Source organism: Phalacrocorax carbo, chromosome 3, assembly GCF_963921805.1.
Source record: "Phalacrocorax carbo chromosome 3, bPhaCar2.1, whole genome shotgun sequence".
NCBI lineage: Eukaryota > Metazoa > Chordata > Aves > Suliformes > Phalacrocoracidae > Phalacrocorax > Phalacrocorax carbo.
Window position 1 is genome coordinate 115,675,020 of NC_087515.1, and position 17,397 is coordinate 115,692,416.

Sequence of the window (17,397 nt, forward strand, 5' to 3'; positions counted from 1 at the left end):
TGCATAAGACGCTCAAAATAAGCAACGTGTTGAATCTTCCTTTAGAGCCTACAGAGAGCTCACACTGAAGCAGATATTTAAGTTTTATCAACTAAAGTGCACCATAAATTCCATCATAGATGAAAGCTGAATCACATGAGAACACCAGCATTAGGCATCTAATTTAAGGTATATAACACTTCAACAGCAATAAACTCGTTATTAGACTTCTTCCCAAAGCTATTGTTTCAAGTTTTCCTACAGATTCAGATACATTCCCTACTGAAATATTCTCTTTGGCATTATCATACATCTAGTTGAAAAAATTGAGTGTATTAAGTTCTAATGAGCTATTTAATTGCACTGTAATAGGTAATGAGCAAATACATAACAATATAGAGCGCAATAAGTCAAGGCTGACAAGCAGTGGAAATAGACCAGTAAACTTTCACCATCTGAAACTAAATGAAATGCAAGAAAGCACAAAGTGACAAAGTTGAACATATGTTCAGTGATCAAAGTTCACGTTCTTGAAAATGAAAGCTTTGAAGTGTTCATATGTATCTACAATTTTCTTTAATGCACAGTTTAAGAAAACTGCCTCCCTTCAACTCCTGGGTTTGGTGGTTTGGGTTTTTTTTTTTATAAAAAGACAATTTCAGTAAGAGACTCTGCTCATGAATTTAGAGTTATCTAATGTCAAATTTAGAAGTTTTCTACCACCGCGTAAATTCAAAACAGAAAAGACTCGCCTACATGAAGGGCAAAACATCAGTTCTTTCTGCTTTCCATCCAATTGTGCATTCTTTCAAGTACCAATTTTTCAACTTTACTGAGCAAGTCAACTGACTGCACAGAGCAGGAGATACTATGATCACAAGGGACTCTGACTATTCTGCTTTTCTTGGAACAAGTCAGAATATTCTACAGTAAAAACAAGTAATTCCTGAATGTGTATGCCACACACATTACACAAACCTATTGCTTCAGCAGCAGATACAACCACATCTTTTCATGTGAGCAAAGGGCATTTCACTCCCTAGAAACTATGTAATACAGGCAATAAAAATCAACAGCAAATTATGCCAACCATAAGCTTCCATAAAAATTAACTTTAATTACTAATATTCTGAATAAACTGTTCTAAGCACAAATCCAGCATTGTTTCCTGCTCTTTTACTTCACACTAATACCAACTTTTAAAAACATTAACTAAGATCTTACAAGAATAGTAGGAAAATCAAAGCCATTACTTCTCCTGGAGGTGGGAGGGGGAAAAAAAAAAAAAAAAAACCACACACAACACTTGAAATTCTTGCCCTCCCCCCCCACGCCACTTCAAACCTCTATGGCAACATGTTACCATTAGCACACACAAAGTGACATCCATACTATTTGGTTGACAACTATGCCAGCTGATTTCCTATATATTTTCTTGCTAAGGGTTCATCCATTATAAGAGTGTAACAGTTCTGACATCATTTGCTCAGAAACACACCAAAAATGAAAAGCAAGCACATCTATTATAATTGTCAGACTAATTTTTTTACCATATTTTTAATATTAAGCAATATTCTTTGCAACACTCACTGCTATAATCAATCTACTTCCTAATATTAGGAGCAGAAAAGAAAATGTTGGAAACAAGTGTCAAGAACCATGAACCCCTGACTGATCAAAGGGAAGAATGAATAGGTTCTGTTGTCTGATCAGATAGCACTACCCAAGCTCCGTAACCCACACCTACTACCTCAAAACTCTAGATTTAGCATAGCGAGTGTTAATTGTGTGGCATTACTAGATACAAACTACATAGAAAAGAAACCATTACCTTTGAGCAATTAATTTTGAGTATAAGTTAGAAGACCATTACTTCTCATTAATAACCATTCTTTTCCTGAGATAGATAGGACAGATCACTTAACATTGAAAAATGAGAACAAGTTTTTAAGCAGTGAGTTTCTTCTGGTATTCGATAGCCAAGCCTAATTTTGATTTTTAACAATACAGTGATGTAGCACATTGCGCTGACAAATGCAATCCTAGTGGATCTAATAGAAGAAAAATATCTAGAAGGAAGTTTAGTTCCTGCAACTGAAGACAAATAACAAGTAAGTTTCTGAGTTTACCTTGGTATATAACAAGTAGATATTAAAAAGGCCAACACATTTTAACATAAGTACTGGCTAACCAGGACCCATTCCAACTACATTTGGTTCAAGAGCAGTCAGTCAAATAGCACATCTTTTAAGTCTGATACCTGTACCCAACATGTTACTAATAGAGAAAATGCATCACAAGGCAACTCCGAATACCAAAGCCTGACAGTCCCAGTCAGAACACTAGGCAAAACAGACTAGCCAACAAGTCAGCAATCAAATCCAGATGAGTCGGGGGGGGAACCACAAAAACAATACACAGCAGCCCTGACCCCATCAAATTCAGAAACATCTTTTGAAACTATTCCTGACATTCTAAAAAAAAAAAAAAAAGAAAAGAAAAGTTGTTTATGCAAGGTACTTATACAGTAAAGGACACAACTTGCTTTTCTTGCTTTTCATTATTTGATTAGTAAAGTGAGATCACCAGCTAGTGCTTCCTTCACAGGTACAATGACATATGACTTGTTATTACTGATTCACCAAACACCAACATTAAAATAGATTTTTTTTCTCCCCCTCCTTATGCAACACACGTCAATGTTTGTCTTACCACTTTTATTCATTACCATATTATTGGCAGGTAACAAACGGAACACTTACCTGTGACCAGGATGATAAATGACAGTAGTTATTCCATGGGCGTAATGGCTGCTGAAGTTGAAACTATGACTTTCTTGAAAGCTTTGATTTGTTCCAACACTAAGTACAGGGAATAGAAATACATGTTATTTCAGATTTATTTTCTTTAAAGAGTGGAAAGAATTCCTTTGAAGTCCACAGTGCTTTCTCAAAGCAAGTCAGAATTTATGCTTACCTTACAAGATAACTTCTCAGTTCTCCACGATAATTAATGACAAGCAGTTCAGCTGACCACTGGGCACTTGCTTTGTACTCTAGAAAGATCAATCCAGCAATAGCGTAACTCAGATCTCCTGGAAAACTTGCTGTCTTTACCCAAAAACACAGACAGACATTGAGAAAGGGAATTAAAAAAAAGAAAATAGAAAAAGAAGAAAGTGACTTGATTACTGAAAGAACTAGGAAGTTAAATTTACTATATTGTGTAAAAATGTATTAAAAAAACCCAAGTTTCATAGCTTGTGTTAGTAACAAAATACACTTCTTTTATCTTGATTTTTAAAGAAATATTATTCCTTTAAAGTCTGCAAAGACAATACAGTAAGGAAACACACTTGAGCCACCTCCCCAAATTAGTTTCATATAGCCTTCGAATACGCAAAATATAAAATATATTGTGCAGGGCAAGCCAACAGCAATTATCAACTCTCATACCAAGGAAAAAAAATCCTTATATTGCTCTTTCATTGATATTTCTTGATTTAGAAATGACTCGGCATATAAAGTGCAGATCTGTAATCTCCTACTACACATTGGAATTATTTGCACACAAACTAAGTAGGTGATTCTATACTTTCACAACCTGATGCACCTGAAGACCTACCACAATTCTAAGAACAAGAAAAGAAAAGTGAAGTTTCTGACTAGATACAACAGTAGAAAGTACATGCTTTGCAAGTGCTACACAGGACTTAAGTTTAACTATAATATATCCATCGTATGATAAACACTTCATGGTACATTTGTGCATTATATTCATACTGTAAGCCTTTATACCAAAGTCAGACATTATTAAAAAGAGGCCAAAGAGTAAAAATTACTTTTTATCCTTACAAAACATTCTAATATATTCATATTTAATCTAAGAGAGCACTTACCGGTGAAATGACCAAAAGCTCACTACCCACGAGGTCAAACACTCTCACTGTTCCAGTGCTTTCAGCGTAAGCAAGTAATGTACAATCATGACTCCAGGCCACTCGCCTCCACTGAGGGTTTGGATCCTTTGGCACTATGGAAAAGGAAGAAAGTTATTAAAAAATGAAATGTAAATTTACAACTCCTTAAAACAAAACACAAAGTCAACTGCATCAAAAACTGCAGGGTGCCTACCATCATTACAAGCTTATCTCGGAGGAAAGGAAAAAAACCCACCACCTCCAACACCTGCTATGTCTCCTAAACCCATTAATTTTAACTATCATGTCATTTCAGATTCAGGTTTTCTATGTTAAATCATCACGAAAAGAAGAGGGGGGAGGGAGAGTAAAGGAGCTATTCACAAAGCAAAATTCTTAAGAGATTCTTCCCAATGCTTTTAAGAAGTTACAATATTATCTTTAAAGTGAACCAACACCACCACTTAGCAATGCATGAATAATGAACAATGATGACACTAATAGTGCAGAGGTTGCCATATTGTATACCTTGACATTTTCCAACTATGGATCCAAAGTCATCTTTTGCAGACCTGCAGAAAAAGACTCATGGATTTAAATAAGGAAAAAAAAGCACCATTCAATTTTCCAGAATAAACAGAATGCTATAAAAATACTCTAAGCACACACTTCAAAGGCCTGCACACATTTAACTACTTGTTCAAAAGGCAGACAGTAGCCTTCACCCTTGGGAAGCTGCAGTAACTAGCAATAGTATTTTAGAAAGCCTCCTCCCAATGCTTAAATACTAATATCCGTCATTTAGTAGTAATATTGTTCAAAATAGGACAGCAGCATTTCAGAACTTTAGAAAAAGCATGTAACTTTAGAAAAAAAAGACCCTAGTCAGTAGCCTCTAGCTTACAATTTTACAAGCAATGCAAGAATATAGTTACATTAATACAGTTGAAACACAAGATCTATTTTATAGCCTATAAGCTGACATTTATGGTGTTCACACCACTTCTGAACAATTTTCATACACTTGCTTCTTTTACATATAAATAGAAGGTCTGACCTTCTAGCAAATGGATTTTTGTGAAGCAAGTAAACACGCTCAATCAAGGTCCGCTCTACAGCTAAATGTATTCTTGAACTGGCAAAGGAGAGCTTGTTAGAGAGCAGACAGAAAAGGGAAAGCATCAGTCTCTACAGCAATCCACATTACTTGTGAAATAAGGTGAAGTGTCATACATGCCAGCTACTCTACAGTGAAGCAGAATACTAGCGCCTTGTCCTGTTTCTTAGGAGGTAAATTCTATTCCCTCATGATGACTTTAAAGGGGAACAGAAAGGCAAAGGTTAGAAAGACAACGATTTTGGTTTAGTATTCTGAAGCATCTTCATCGTTTTTCTTTCACATCTTGAAAAAAAAGAGAGTGATACAGATAGATATTTACATACATTTATCTACAACATTAATAACTGCAGGGGGTTTGAGGGGGGGTGCTTTTTATTTGAAAATGGGGAATGGTCATCAAGAACTAAGAAGAAACAGAAGGCTTCTGCTTTCTAAGTTATGATATATGTTAAGGTTATTCCACAGATTGCTTTCACAATTGTCCTGGTTTCAGCTGGGATAGAGTTAATTTTCTTCATAGTAGCTAGTATGGGGCTGTGTTTTGGATTTGTGCTGAAAAACAGTGTTGACAATGCAGAGATGTTTTAGTTGTTGCTAAGTAGTGCTTACACTAATCAAGGAGTGTTTCAGCTCCCCGTGCTCTGCCAGGTGCACAAGGAACTGGGAGGGGGCACAGCCAGGAGAGCTGACCCAAACCGACCAAAGGGATGTCCCACACCGTATGACATCATGCCCAGTATATTAACTGGGGGCAGTTGGCCAGGGGAAGCAGCGATCGCGGCTCAGGGGCTGGCAGCGTCAGTCAGCGGGTGGTGAGCGGTTGCATTACTTCTTGTTGTTCCCTTTCTTTGGTTTTGTTCCCCCCACCCACCTCCTGGTTTCACCTGTCTCTCTCTATTTTCCTTTTCATTATATTATTATTATTGTTACTATTATAATAAAATAGTAACACTAGGAATAATAATTATTAAACTGTTCTTATCTCAACCCATGAGTTTTCTTACTTCTGCTCTTCTGGTTCTCTCCCCCATCCCAGTGGGATGGGGGGAGTGAGCAAGTGGCTGCGTAGGGCTTAGTTGCTGACTGGGGCTAAACCACAACAACAATATATAACATTCTCCCCACCCAAAAAAAAAAAAAACCAACAGAAAAATCTTTAAAAGTATAGTCAGTAAATTACTAGAAACACTTTCTCAGAGCTCCACAACTGTGGTCATGAAGCAACAGATGATACTAAGTTACCTGATTTCTACACATTGGTCTTGAACAACTGCCAACAATTTACCATTGCTGAAAGAGAAAAATAAAGGTGTAAAAGTTCACTTAATGTCCAAGTCCTTACAGAACGTGCATCAGAGCTGTAGGTGCTTTCCCACAAGGTTAAATATAAATTTCCTCTTTCAAGAATCAAAACAATCAGTGCTATAACAACATTTCAGTGGCATGAAGGGAATCTGTCATTCTTTTCTAACAGCACTAAGAAAACAGAAACATCTCAAATTGTGCTGCAGAGGTGGTTGGAATCAGATGTTCCTTATGGATAATTTTATAACAGCAATACCTAAAACTATGTATTGCTTTATCTGGAATAACTTCCTGAAGTCTGAGGGTTGTTTACGTCACCTCCTTAGGAGCAGGTCTCCTGTCTTTGTACATAAAATACACCATTGCAGCTGGCACATTGTACATCAAAAGGGATCACTGCTTCTCTCAAAGAATCACTATCTCTCAACAGTACAGAGCTCTTGCTGAACCACTGATCACATTCAGCAGTAATACATAAACTAAAACATTCCATACTACCTCCATGTCATTTAACCATTTTTTCTGCATATATTTATGCTTATTTTTAAAAGCCAGTGATCACACTGATGCTGCTAAAATTACTGCAGAAAAGCTGGTTCTAGCCTTGGGACTCTCACTTCTCCTCTAAAGATACAAGAGCAGACAAATCTTGAGGGTATGCATACACTTTCTATAAGTTTTAAAATAAGCAATTTATATTACATATCCTGCTAAATTATAGGTCTTTAAATGATCAAATTCAGTACTTCAGTTTGAGAATGACTGCACTGCAAGCCACTTTAACTCAAAAGTTAGAAAGACATTCAGACCTGAGTGAGAGATGCTTTAAATGAAGGGAAGCAGCATGGAAGCTCCTAGATAGCAGACTGACCTTTCTTTCCCAAGGCTACCTGTGAAAGCCTCCAGTATTTCTCTTCACGAAAAAAAATAACATGACTTCAGCACAATATTAATTCAGCATTGTTACCAAAAGGGACAGCAGGGTGACGACAGGAAGCATTAATACATTCACCACTGCCAAAAACAGAAAAGCATGTAAGCTGGTTACCTTGCAAGCACTAGGTGCCAGTTGATCTGCTTACTAACTAGACGAACCAGTCCAGTGGGCAGAGAAAACTTCGCAGGGCTGAAATAACAACATTAGGCTAAGTCAGAAGATACACCTCACAAAAGCAGTACCTGACCTGAGATGCATGCGCCAGATGATTTAGCTTTAAGGCAACCTTCAACCACCTGGGAGGTTTTAGCAACTAAACATGAATCAACACTGCACCCTGCCAACAATGAAGGCTAACAACATCCTTGTTTGTACTAACAGAACAAACCCACATATTAAGGGAACTGATTATTTTATTTACTCATCACTCTTTATACTCTGGCCAGTGGCCAATTTGGACCCACCATTACAAGAACACCAATAAACTGGAGAGCTATCGGGTCAGGGGACTGGACCTTGACCAAGTCAGGGGACTGGACTGGAGCACTTGCTCAACAAGGAGATGCTGAGGGAATTGTACTTATTTAGCCTGGAGAAGGGAAGGCTTCAGGGGGACCAAACAGCAGCCTCCCGATACCAAGGAGGTTACTACGATGATGGGAACCACTGAGGTGCATGGCAGGAGCACAAGAAACCATGATCAATCCTTCCATGGACTTGGCAGTGTTAGGTTAACGGTTGGACTAGATAATCTTAAAGGTCCTTTCCAACCTAAATGATTCTATTATTCTAAAACAGAGGAGTTCCAAGCTGACATAACGAAGAGTATTATTCACCATGAAGACAGTCAGGCAGTGGAACAGGCTGGCCAGAGAGTCTTTGGGATCTCTATCCTTTAAGCTTTTCAAGACCCAGCTGGACAGAGCCCTAAGGGACCTAGGCTGAATGTCTGAATTCAGTGTTCTCCCTGCTTTTAGCAGGACTTGAAACTAGAGGCCTCCTGAGCTCCCTCCCAAATGCTTTTATTACACACATAAAAATCACAATTAGAATCAATTATAAAAGCTAGAAATCAGATTTTAATATGATGGGGAGGGTGGGGAGCGGGGCGAGGGGAAAAAAAATTAATTCTATCTGCAACTGAATCCTTACAACTAGACTTATATGATGGTATGGAGTCCATAAACACCAACCCCTGAAAGAACAGGGCGGGGAGAGGGGTGCAAAATAAAGTAGAAGACCAGCAACAGGGAAAAGAGCATTGCCTGCAGAACCCAAGCATAGTATTGTTTCACAGGAAGCCACTTTAATGTCCCTTTCCATATATCTTCCAACCAACAGAATACCCCCAGAAAGGAAGAACTGACCTCTTCAAACCTGCCAAGTAAATCAACAGAGTAGTACAACCATAGAGCCGAAATTCTCCGGGAACATAGTATTTATCCCAATATGTTTCTGGGACCATTTAAGTGCCTTTTGAATGAGAAGTTAAATTTATAAAAGGCATGAGTGTTGCTCAACTACTTATCAAGCTTTTTGACAGTTTGAACTGTCCAGAAAGAAAAAATTCAAATTATTACTCCAAAAGAAGCATATCCTGCCACGCCATGTCATTGAGGGTTAAGTTAAAAAAAAAGAAACGACACCCTACTCAAAAAAACCCAGCTTCACTCGCGATACTTCAGTTGGGAGCAGCAAGGACAAATATGTGTTTTGAGTAAGAAGATATTCCAAGTACAAGTTTACTTAGGCTTCTGATAAAAGTGAAAAGTTAAATTAGTATACACCAGATAGGCTTCAGCTGCAACTCAAGTGTTTACAACTTAAACTTATGAAAAGAAAATATTCTAAGCATTGCTTGGACAATATTCTAAACAAGTGTTCAGTTTCAATCTCATCAAAAATAGCTTTTCATCAACTCAAAAAGCTATAAAAGTATAACCAAATAAGAAGATTAAGCACTATTTTCAAACCTACCTGTACCAGATGTACCGAAGCAAAAACAATGCAGGACCTACAACAGAAAAAGAGGTAAATATTGCATCTCTCATGGTTTTAAAACACTCTCCAGCTTACAGCACACAGAATCTCAGTACCTCTTTCTTCTGTGAGAATTTCTAAGGGAAAAACCCTTTATTCTTGGCCAATGAATTCTCATATTACAGTAAATGCAAATGGCAGATTAAAAAGATCACTACACATTCCTGGAAATTATAAGAGAAATTCCTACTGGATAAAAATGCAATCGAATTACTGCATAAACCAACTGTTGAATAGCAACGTAATATGACCATAATGTAAGCTTTCTTATAGAACTGTCTAACTAGCAAACAGTCCAGTGCAAGAGCTGGTAGAGAAAAAAAAAAAAATCAAGAACATTTTGCAAAACACAACAGAACTTCTAAACTTCTTAGATGTATGATTTATTAGTTTGCCCCCATCAGCTAATAGAAAAAAGAAAGCTCACAAAAATGACATAAAAATAACATAGTGATATTGATAATCAGAAAACACATTCCTGAAAACATCCTCCACTCTATTTCCATTACACTAGCCACCCTAAAGTGCAGAAATTGTAGATTTTACAAGCAATCCTCACATCATTCTTGAGTCATGTACGTAAGAATTGGTCACACTTACCTGTAATTGCTCTACTGATGATAAACGATGCACCATGTTTTCTGTTGCCTCTTGGCTGCAATTACAATAATGGTCAAACACTATGTTATACATATTAACTTAAATACAACATTCATACATATATTCACTGACTAAATTTAAGTTGCCTGCTAGCCTACAAGTTCCTTATGTATTTTCTATTACTTGCAACTTCATGTAGTGAGTAATTTAACTGCATAAGCTAAAGCAGGCTATAAAGCCAAATGTCTTAAATGCCAAGACATAATAAACAAAATGTACTGCAGATTGCCTGTTGGTTCAGCTTTGCCTTAATCTTTGGGTAGTAACAAAAGACATTGACTTCTGATTATGTTCTCCTGTAAGGCATTATAAATCATTTTCCCTCTGCCAAATGAACGCCAGATTGATCTGTAATGCCCAGAAGAAGTCAAAGCAATTAGTGTTCAACATATTATGCTAATATTTAACTGCTAAGCTACACAAAGACAACTCATGAAAGTTTCAGATATATTATGAAAAACAAAGAACTTCTGCAGAAAAACTCTTTTTATGTCAATTTGTACCAGGTAACACAGCCACTCTACTCCATACCATCTCGCAGAGCCTTTCCAGCAGTACTCCTCTACTTATGGCTTAGGGGAATAACTACTCTCACTATGTAAACGAAAGCTGTCTCCAAACACAGAAAAAAGAAATATAAAACAACATAGGATATATCTTCTTAGCTATAAGAGGTAAAATTATTTGCCAATAAGAAAGTAGGAAAAAGGGATTAAACTAAGAAGACAAGATAACCAGTAAGGAAGGCATCACACACAAATCTTCAAAATAAGCAGTCACACGTATACTTTTAGAGTACAACAAACCGAGTGTTAAAGTAGGTGATGAATGAATTTCCTCTTCCCTTCATTACATAATACATAGAGAAGATCATTACTTGTTAACTTAAATATTCAGACCTCTGACTCCAAGTTATACAGCAGCAAACACTGAAAGACACATAAATTTATCAAAATTCCAGAGTTATGTCCATGATTAAAAAAAAAATTGAGCTCTGAATTTAAGTTATTGAAGTGAAGATTAGCGGTTTTCTATGCAAATTTTGCAACCCAAGAATAGTCTTTCAAATAATCAGGTTGGCTTGTTACATGCTGTGAGACGACAACACAGCTGTACTAATAGATCATGTTCCAAATTCAGGTTGTTCAACCAGGAATAACAAGACATTACAGCAAAATAAGTGAGAGTACAAATTATTTCTTACAGCTATCATAGTACCTCAGGGAGACCTAACCTAGGGAGGTTAAAAGAAGACCTTGTTAAAGTTTTTGGATTAAAATAGTTCCCAGTAAAAACATTTCCAAATATTGCTTATACCTCCCGAGGATTTTTTGGAATATTCTTCATGTCCACTCCTGAGCCTAAACTACAGGCTCCTATTCCACATATTACGTCCTTCACAAAGCTGATTTACTATTATACTCTCCAGACCTGAATTTTACATTTTATAATACATTCCTATCACCTCAGCAACAGCAATGGCTACTGGATCAGCTATATTTCTTTTTTAATTCACTCCCATTTGGGAAAACAATGTCAAGTTCTTCTTTGCTAGAGCATTCCAGAAATAAAACCTAAATAACTTCCTTGCTGACAAGGCACCCACTTAGTTTTGGATTTTGTCGCACACCTAGCAAGCTTACGGGGCTAGGGAGGAAAAGTGTTGGGGAAATCTGAAAATATTAGATGGCAATGAAAAAGCACACAGAATCAAGTGATATATTCAATACAAGAAGCTAGACAGTACTTGTCTACTGGAAAAAAGGAAAAATTCAGTCTGCCTGTATTTACACAAATGATTCCATGAGTCCTCCCCTGCAACCTCCTCCACAACCACTGCTTCCTTCACTATTTTCACTGATCAACTACTCAATAATTACTTTTATTCTCATTACATATTTCGGGGTTCCCAAACAGTGCATAATATACAATTACATCACTACACTGAACACAGGCTGCTTGATTTCCACACCGCTCTCTTCTCCGGCGTTGTCAGTTCCTTGCACATGTCCTTTACAAATATCTTATTACCACCAAAAAAATAATTGTTCTTGGGAACTTCAACACAGGTGAATGAGAATACTAACAAGAACTAAAATTAAAGCTAATTTCGGGTTCTAACTTAAGAAATACCTGACAGTTTTATCAGTGTCTTGAATTTAACAAAACTGTACATACTCATCACAGGATTCATCTTCCAACTGTCATAATTACAGTTGTAAGCGCTCAGCACTCTGCAATTAAGACTTAATCATCCCAAATGAGATAACAGAAAAATAAACCAAAGTCAGCAGAGAACTGTAAAAAGTTCATTTTAAGGCCTTGCTTTGTATCCTAGATGACTGCATAGGAAGACATTTAATCTCATTTCCCAGTGAGGCATTCAATTTCCTTTCCCTTTCTGCTGCCCCTCACCCAACTCATTCCAAACCATTCAGTTCTAGAAGAAGTAAGACAGGGAGTGTTTTGTGAATTTTTCCAAAAAGCATGAATAAACTGGGATTAAAAAAGAAACAGATGCTCCAAAGGGAAAGTTACAATCACCTAAACAATAGCAGTGTTAAGACACCTTAAGGCAAAAACTGAATCATGCTGACAAAATAATTTGTTTGCCTATGTATGCCACTGAAATCAGTTCCCACTAAAAGTGTAAAAAGAATATCAGAAGTGTCCTTAGCTACTGACAGTCTTCAGGAAGGATATAAATCCAAACAAACTACATAACGTAGTATTTTCAAGCCTTCCGATTTCTGCCATTAAAAATGGCAATTATCTTGAAAATAAATAGGCAAGAAACACGAAGCTTAGAATAGCTTGCACCATTTGCTGAAGTTGACTAGCAAAATTCTACGATGCTTAGAAACGCTGACTGCCAGGGCAGAAGAGGACCCACAGACCACGGTCCCATGATCATTTTAAATTGGCATACCCCAACACTGCCGCTAAAGGGAGGTCTCGCACTTCACTCAGCTTTGACTGACACATTATTCACCCCCCCACTCCAGTACTGAAAGGAGTACTAGGGTGAGCATTCAACAAAAAGAAACAAAACAACACAATTGTTTCTCAGACTAACCAGTTCTTTAATCAACTTACCACACAACTTCAAGAATACTAACAGCAGCGGAAGAGAAGGGATACTTGCCAGAAACGTGCCCTCTTAATGCAGCTGTAGAACCACAGCCTCATGCTACCGCACCTAACTACTCCTCATGGTTTGCAGATGGGTAAATCACTTTCATATGTTACTAAAAACAAACACTATTTACTATCTCTCAAAACACAGTTCAATAAAAATAGTTGCAACTGTCTACTCACCTATATGAACAAACTATAAAGTTAGTAATGAGTAACATTGCAATCATATTTTCCAAAATCCCACACCTGTTTCTGCAACTGAGGATTTACAGATTAAGTGAAACAAAAAAAATAAAGTCTCTGATAAACAAAAATGTATTTTTAGGACAATTATTTCAGTAATTATGAATAGGTACATTCTTCCACCTGTGATGTTTTTACATCTTCTCTTTTCAGATGTTCTCATTAAGCATAAAACTTTGTTAAAATACCTCCATAAACTACTTTTAGCAGGAAATGCATTAACAACTGCAGTGGACATGAAAGCTGCTATAAGAAAGAAATTAAACCACACTGCTTGCATCCTCTAAGTCCAAACCAGACAAGATACAACCGGCTCTCTACAGCTACATGAAAGAAGGTTGTAGCAAGGTGGGGGTGAGTCTCCTCTCCCAAGTTACTAGCAACAGAATGAGAGGAAATGGCCTCAAGTTGTGCCAGGGGATGTTTAGATTGGATATTAGGGAAAATGCCTTCACTGACAGAGTGGTCAGGCATGGAACAGGCTGCCAGAGAGGTGGTGGAGTCACCATCCCTAGAGGTGTTCAAAAAGCACGTAGACATGGCACTTCAGTGCATGGTTTAGGAGGCCTGGGGGCGTTGGTTTAATGGTTGGACTCCATGATCCTACAAGTCTTTTCCAACCTTAATGATCCTATGATTCTAAGAACAGACATAGATGCAGCTAGCTCAGTATGTTGCAGGGGAAAAGACGAAAAATAAAAAATGAAAGAGCTTCTCAGCTTTTCCAATGACCCATGAAGAAGAACAGACAGAAGCAAAACAAAGACTTGCAATACAAGAACAATGTTTTCTCATCTTTAAAGCTTTGGCATCCATCTGTGTGCCTTGCAGACAGAAAGCTATATACTTCTCCCTTTTAACCCACTCCTGAACACACAGATGCAACCATTCTGATATACAAGACTAGAGAGGGATCTAGCTTTCTCATGCAAAGTGAGCGCAATAACGACCGCCTTTTCATCAGGACAGCTTCCACTGCTCTCAGTACATCTGCTTCTGGAGGTGAGACCTGGACTTCATCACAGCCTCTCTCGTACCAGCTAAAGGGAACCCGGTATACACTGTTCACGAGTAACGAGCAAGAAGGACCCCAAGGCGGCACACACACGAGTGACAGCGCGGGAATTCTATGGCAGGAGCCCACGGCAAGGGCAGGAGAACGTAGGGGCACCCCTGCTGCCCGCCCCCCCCCCCCTCCGGTGCCCACCAGGAACGGAGCGGGCAGCCCAGTGAGCCTCCCTGGGGGCCACGGCCCGTCCCCTCGGCGCTGGGAGCCGGCGGCCTCCCCCGCCCGGGGCGGCGGGGCACACCCCCGCCCAGGCCGCCCGCCCCCGCGGCACATCCCCGCCCGCGCCGACGTGGCCGGCGCCCTCCCCCGCACCCCGACCGCGCCGCGGCCCCACGCACCTGCACCTCCGTCTCCGGAGGCCACTCGGTATTAACTAGCAGGTCGTACAGGATATTCTCCTCCCCGTCCTCCTCCCCGCCGGTACCGGCCATCCCCGCCGCGCCCCCCGCCGCCTGTCCGTGCTCCCCGCCGGCGGCCGCCATGCTCGCCACACCCACCCAGCGCCGCGGCGGGGACGGTGCCTGGCGGAGGCCAAACCAGTAACGCCCGGCAGCTCCGCGGAGAGGGCGGCCTTTAACCCCTTCAGCGCCGCCGCCGGCCGAGACCGCCTGGCGCCGCGCTCCGCTCCCCGCCTCGCCGCGGGGGCGGAGGCCCCAGCCTTCTCTGCCCGAGGGGCTGTGGAGCCCTGCAAGGGAATCTGCTCCGGGGGAAGCGCGACGCTGAGGGCAAGGGAGCGAGGCCGGGGAGCCCTCACTGCCTCAGCAGCTCCCCTGAAGGGCGGCAGCTGCGGCTTCAGAGACCGCCACCTCCCCTCTAAGCCATGAGGGGTGGGATGCGCTTTTGGGGCAAGAAACGGGGAGACAGCTACCAACTACAACAAACGATAGTGAGGAAATTTAGGGTAAGGAACACCTAAGGTAGGCAAGGCCTGAGTGTATTAATTAAACTCTTAACGAGTAGGGAAAAAAAAGGGAAAAAAGCAAAAGTCATATATTTTTCACAAATTATTCTTCCATACTTAATGATGCTATGTAGAACTTCTAAATGTTTCAGTCCTACAAACGCTTGCACTCAGATAATTCAGCTCTCTCAAGCAGATAAAAATAAGCCTGTTTATGAAAGAACAGGTTTCAGTCTCTTTCCTGCATCTTTATAAAGTGTTCGTCAAATTGAAAGAAAGTTACTTCACACCCTGCCACTTCCGCTCCTGTACTCTAATTTTACCGTGTATTTAGTAGCCTCGTAGTCTTGTAGGCAACTGTGCAGCGTAGAATTACATTAAACTGAAAAATAAGTTCTGCAGCTAGGGATTCAGGGCAATATGAAAGCTGTGTTCAATACCTGGAAAGTAGGAAGAAGCAACTACTGAGGAAAAAAATGCTTTCTGGCTGTCTCCTTACTTAATAACATTTCTTTAGCTGTAGTTAACAATGTAGCTTGTAAAGCAGTAACAAATAGTATAACATGTTCCTAAGTTTCAAAGAATTGTGGGAAATGTAGAGTAAATCTTTGGGTCTGTTCAGCCTGAAGAAGAGAAGACTGAGGGGGGAATTTCATCAATACCTATAAATATCTAAAGGGAGGGTGTCAGGACGATGGAACTAAACTCTTTTCAGTGGTGCCCAACGACAGGACATGGGGCAATGGGCACAAATTGGAACACAGGAAGGCCCACCTCATTATGAGAAAAAACTTATTTCCTGTGAGGGTGCTAGAGCAGGGGAACAGGCTGCCCAGGGAGGCTGTGGAGCCTCCTTCCCTGGAGACATTCAAAACCCACCTGGATGTGGTCCTGCTCAAGCAGGGGGTTGGACAAGATGATCTCCAGAGGTACCTTCTAACCCCAACCAGTCTGCAATTCTGTGATTACACTCTGGGTTCCATCCAACAAGCAGCAATACCTATTGATTTCAAGGTATGCCTACATATACATTTTCTCAGAATCATGATTGAATCTATAGATTATTCATATGATAGAATCATAAACTCATAGAATAATAGGAGCATAGAATAGTTTGAGTTGGAAGGGACCTTTAAAGGTCATCTAGTCCAACCCCTCCACAGTGAGCAGGGACATCTTCAACTACCTCAGGTTGCTCAGAGCCCCATCCAACCTGACCTTGAATGTTTCCAGGGATGGGGCATTGTCATGATCCACTATTGGGTCAAACAATTCGGAAGAGGTTAAAATCCCTTGCTTTCCAACTAACCTCAAATAATTCTGGGGGGTTGGGAGTGGCTGGGCTTAACTTCTGACTAACTCCAATGTGTTATCTTGACCAGGTTCCTTTTACATTCTCGGAAACAGAGTTAAGACTCAAAATGGAGTCAAGTGCCAAGTCACTTTATTTGGGCAAAAATACACGAGAGAAAGGCAAAGAAAGAGAGGGGAAAAAAAAAAAAGGTGAAAAAGGGAATGAGAGGGATCACCATGGATCTGCAGCAGTCCTTCCAGTCCGGGCAATCCGGGTGGGGAGTTCCAGGATTCCGATGTATCTTTGAAGCCGGTGGAGGGGGTGATGTTTCAGAACGCTCCCCACACTGTCTTTGTTGGTTTCCCCTTTTTATAAGGTTGCTCTGTTGCACAGTCAATAACTGTTCTGCATGTGCACACCTCCTGCTCAGCGGTGGGGTGCATGCCCAGTAGCATTACTGTAGGGTGCTTGAAAGTTCTAGAGGGTCCGAGCCCCCCCATATGTTGTCAGTCAGCCTTGAGCATCGTCATATGTTCAGGGGATATGTACTCCAAGATAACAGGGCACACATTCCTGTCGGGTCAATCTTGGTGATTAAACTCTTCTGCTCAGCTGCCGTAGTGATCAGCCTTTGATAGAGAAACTTGCCTGGCAACAATGTTGAGACAAGTGTCTAGTCCCTGACAGGCCCACCTCTCTGGGCAACCTGTTCCAATGCTTCACCACCCTCTTCATAAAAAATATCCAGTCTAAATTTACCCTATTTATGCTTAAAACCATTACCCTTTGTCC

At 40.0% G+C, this 17,397-nt stretch overlaps 1 protein-coding gene across 1 annotated transcript in view; it reads right to left on the bottom strand.

The window, feature by feature from the left end:
* NBAS (NBAS subunit of NRZ tethering complex) overlaps positions 1–14,900 on the bottom strand; it is a 187,540-nt gene extending 172,640 nt beyond the window's left edge. Inside the window, exons 1-9 of the mRNA XM_064448069.1 lie at positions 14,749–14,900; positions 9,901–9,955; positions 9,238–9,274; positions 7,372–7,449; positions 6,261–6,308; positions 4,427–4,470; positions 3,878–4,011; positions 2,956–3,089; positions 2,742–2,840 (exon numbers count right to left, since the gene is read on the bottom strand). Of these exons, the coding sequence (XP_064304139.1) occupies positions 2,742–2,840; positions 2,956–3,089; positions 3,878–4,011; positions 4,427–4,470; positions 6,261–6,308; positions 7,372–7,449; positions 9,238–9,274; positions 9,901–9,955; positions 14,749–14,892 (773 nt within the window). The 5' untranslated portion in view covers positions 14,893–14,900. The remainder of the gene's footprint in view (positions 1–2,741; positions 2,841–2,955; positions 3,090–3,877; positions 4,012–4,426; positions 4,471–6,260; positions 6,309–7,371; positions 7,450–9,237; positions 9,275–9,900; positions 9,956–14,748) is intronic.
* Positions 14,901–17,397: the final 2,497 nt, after the last annotated feature.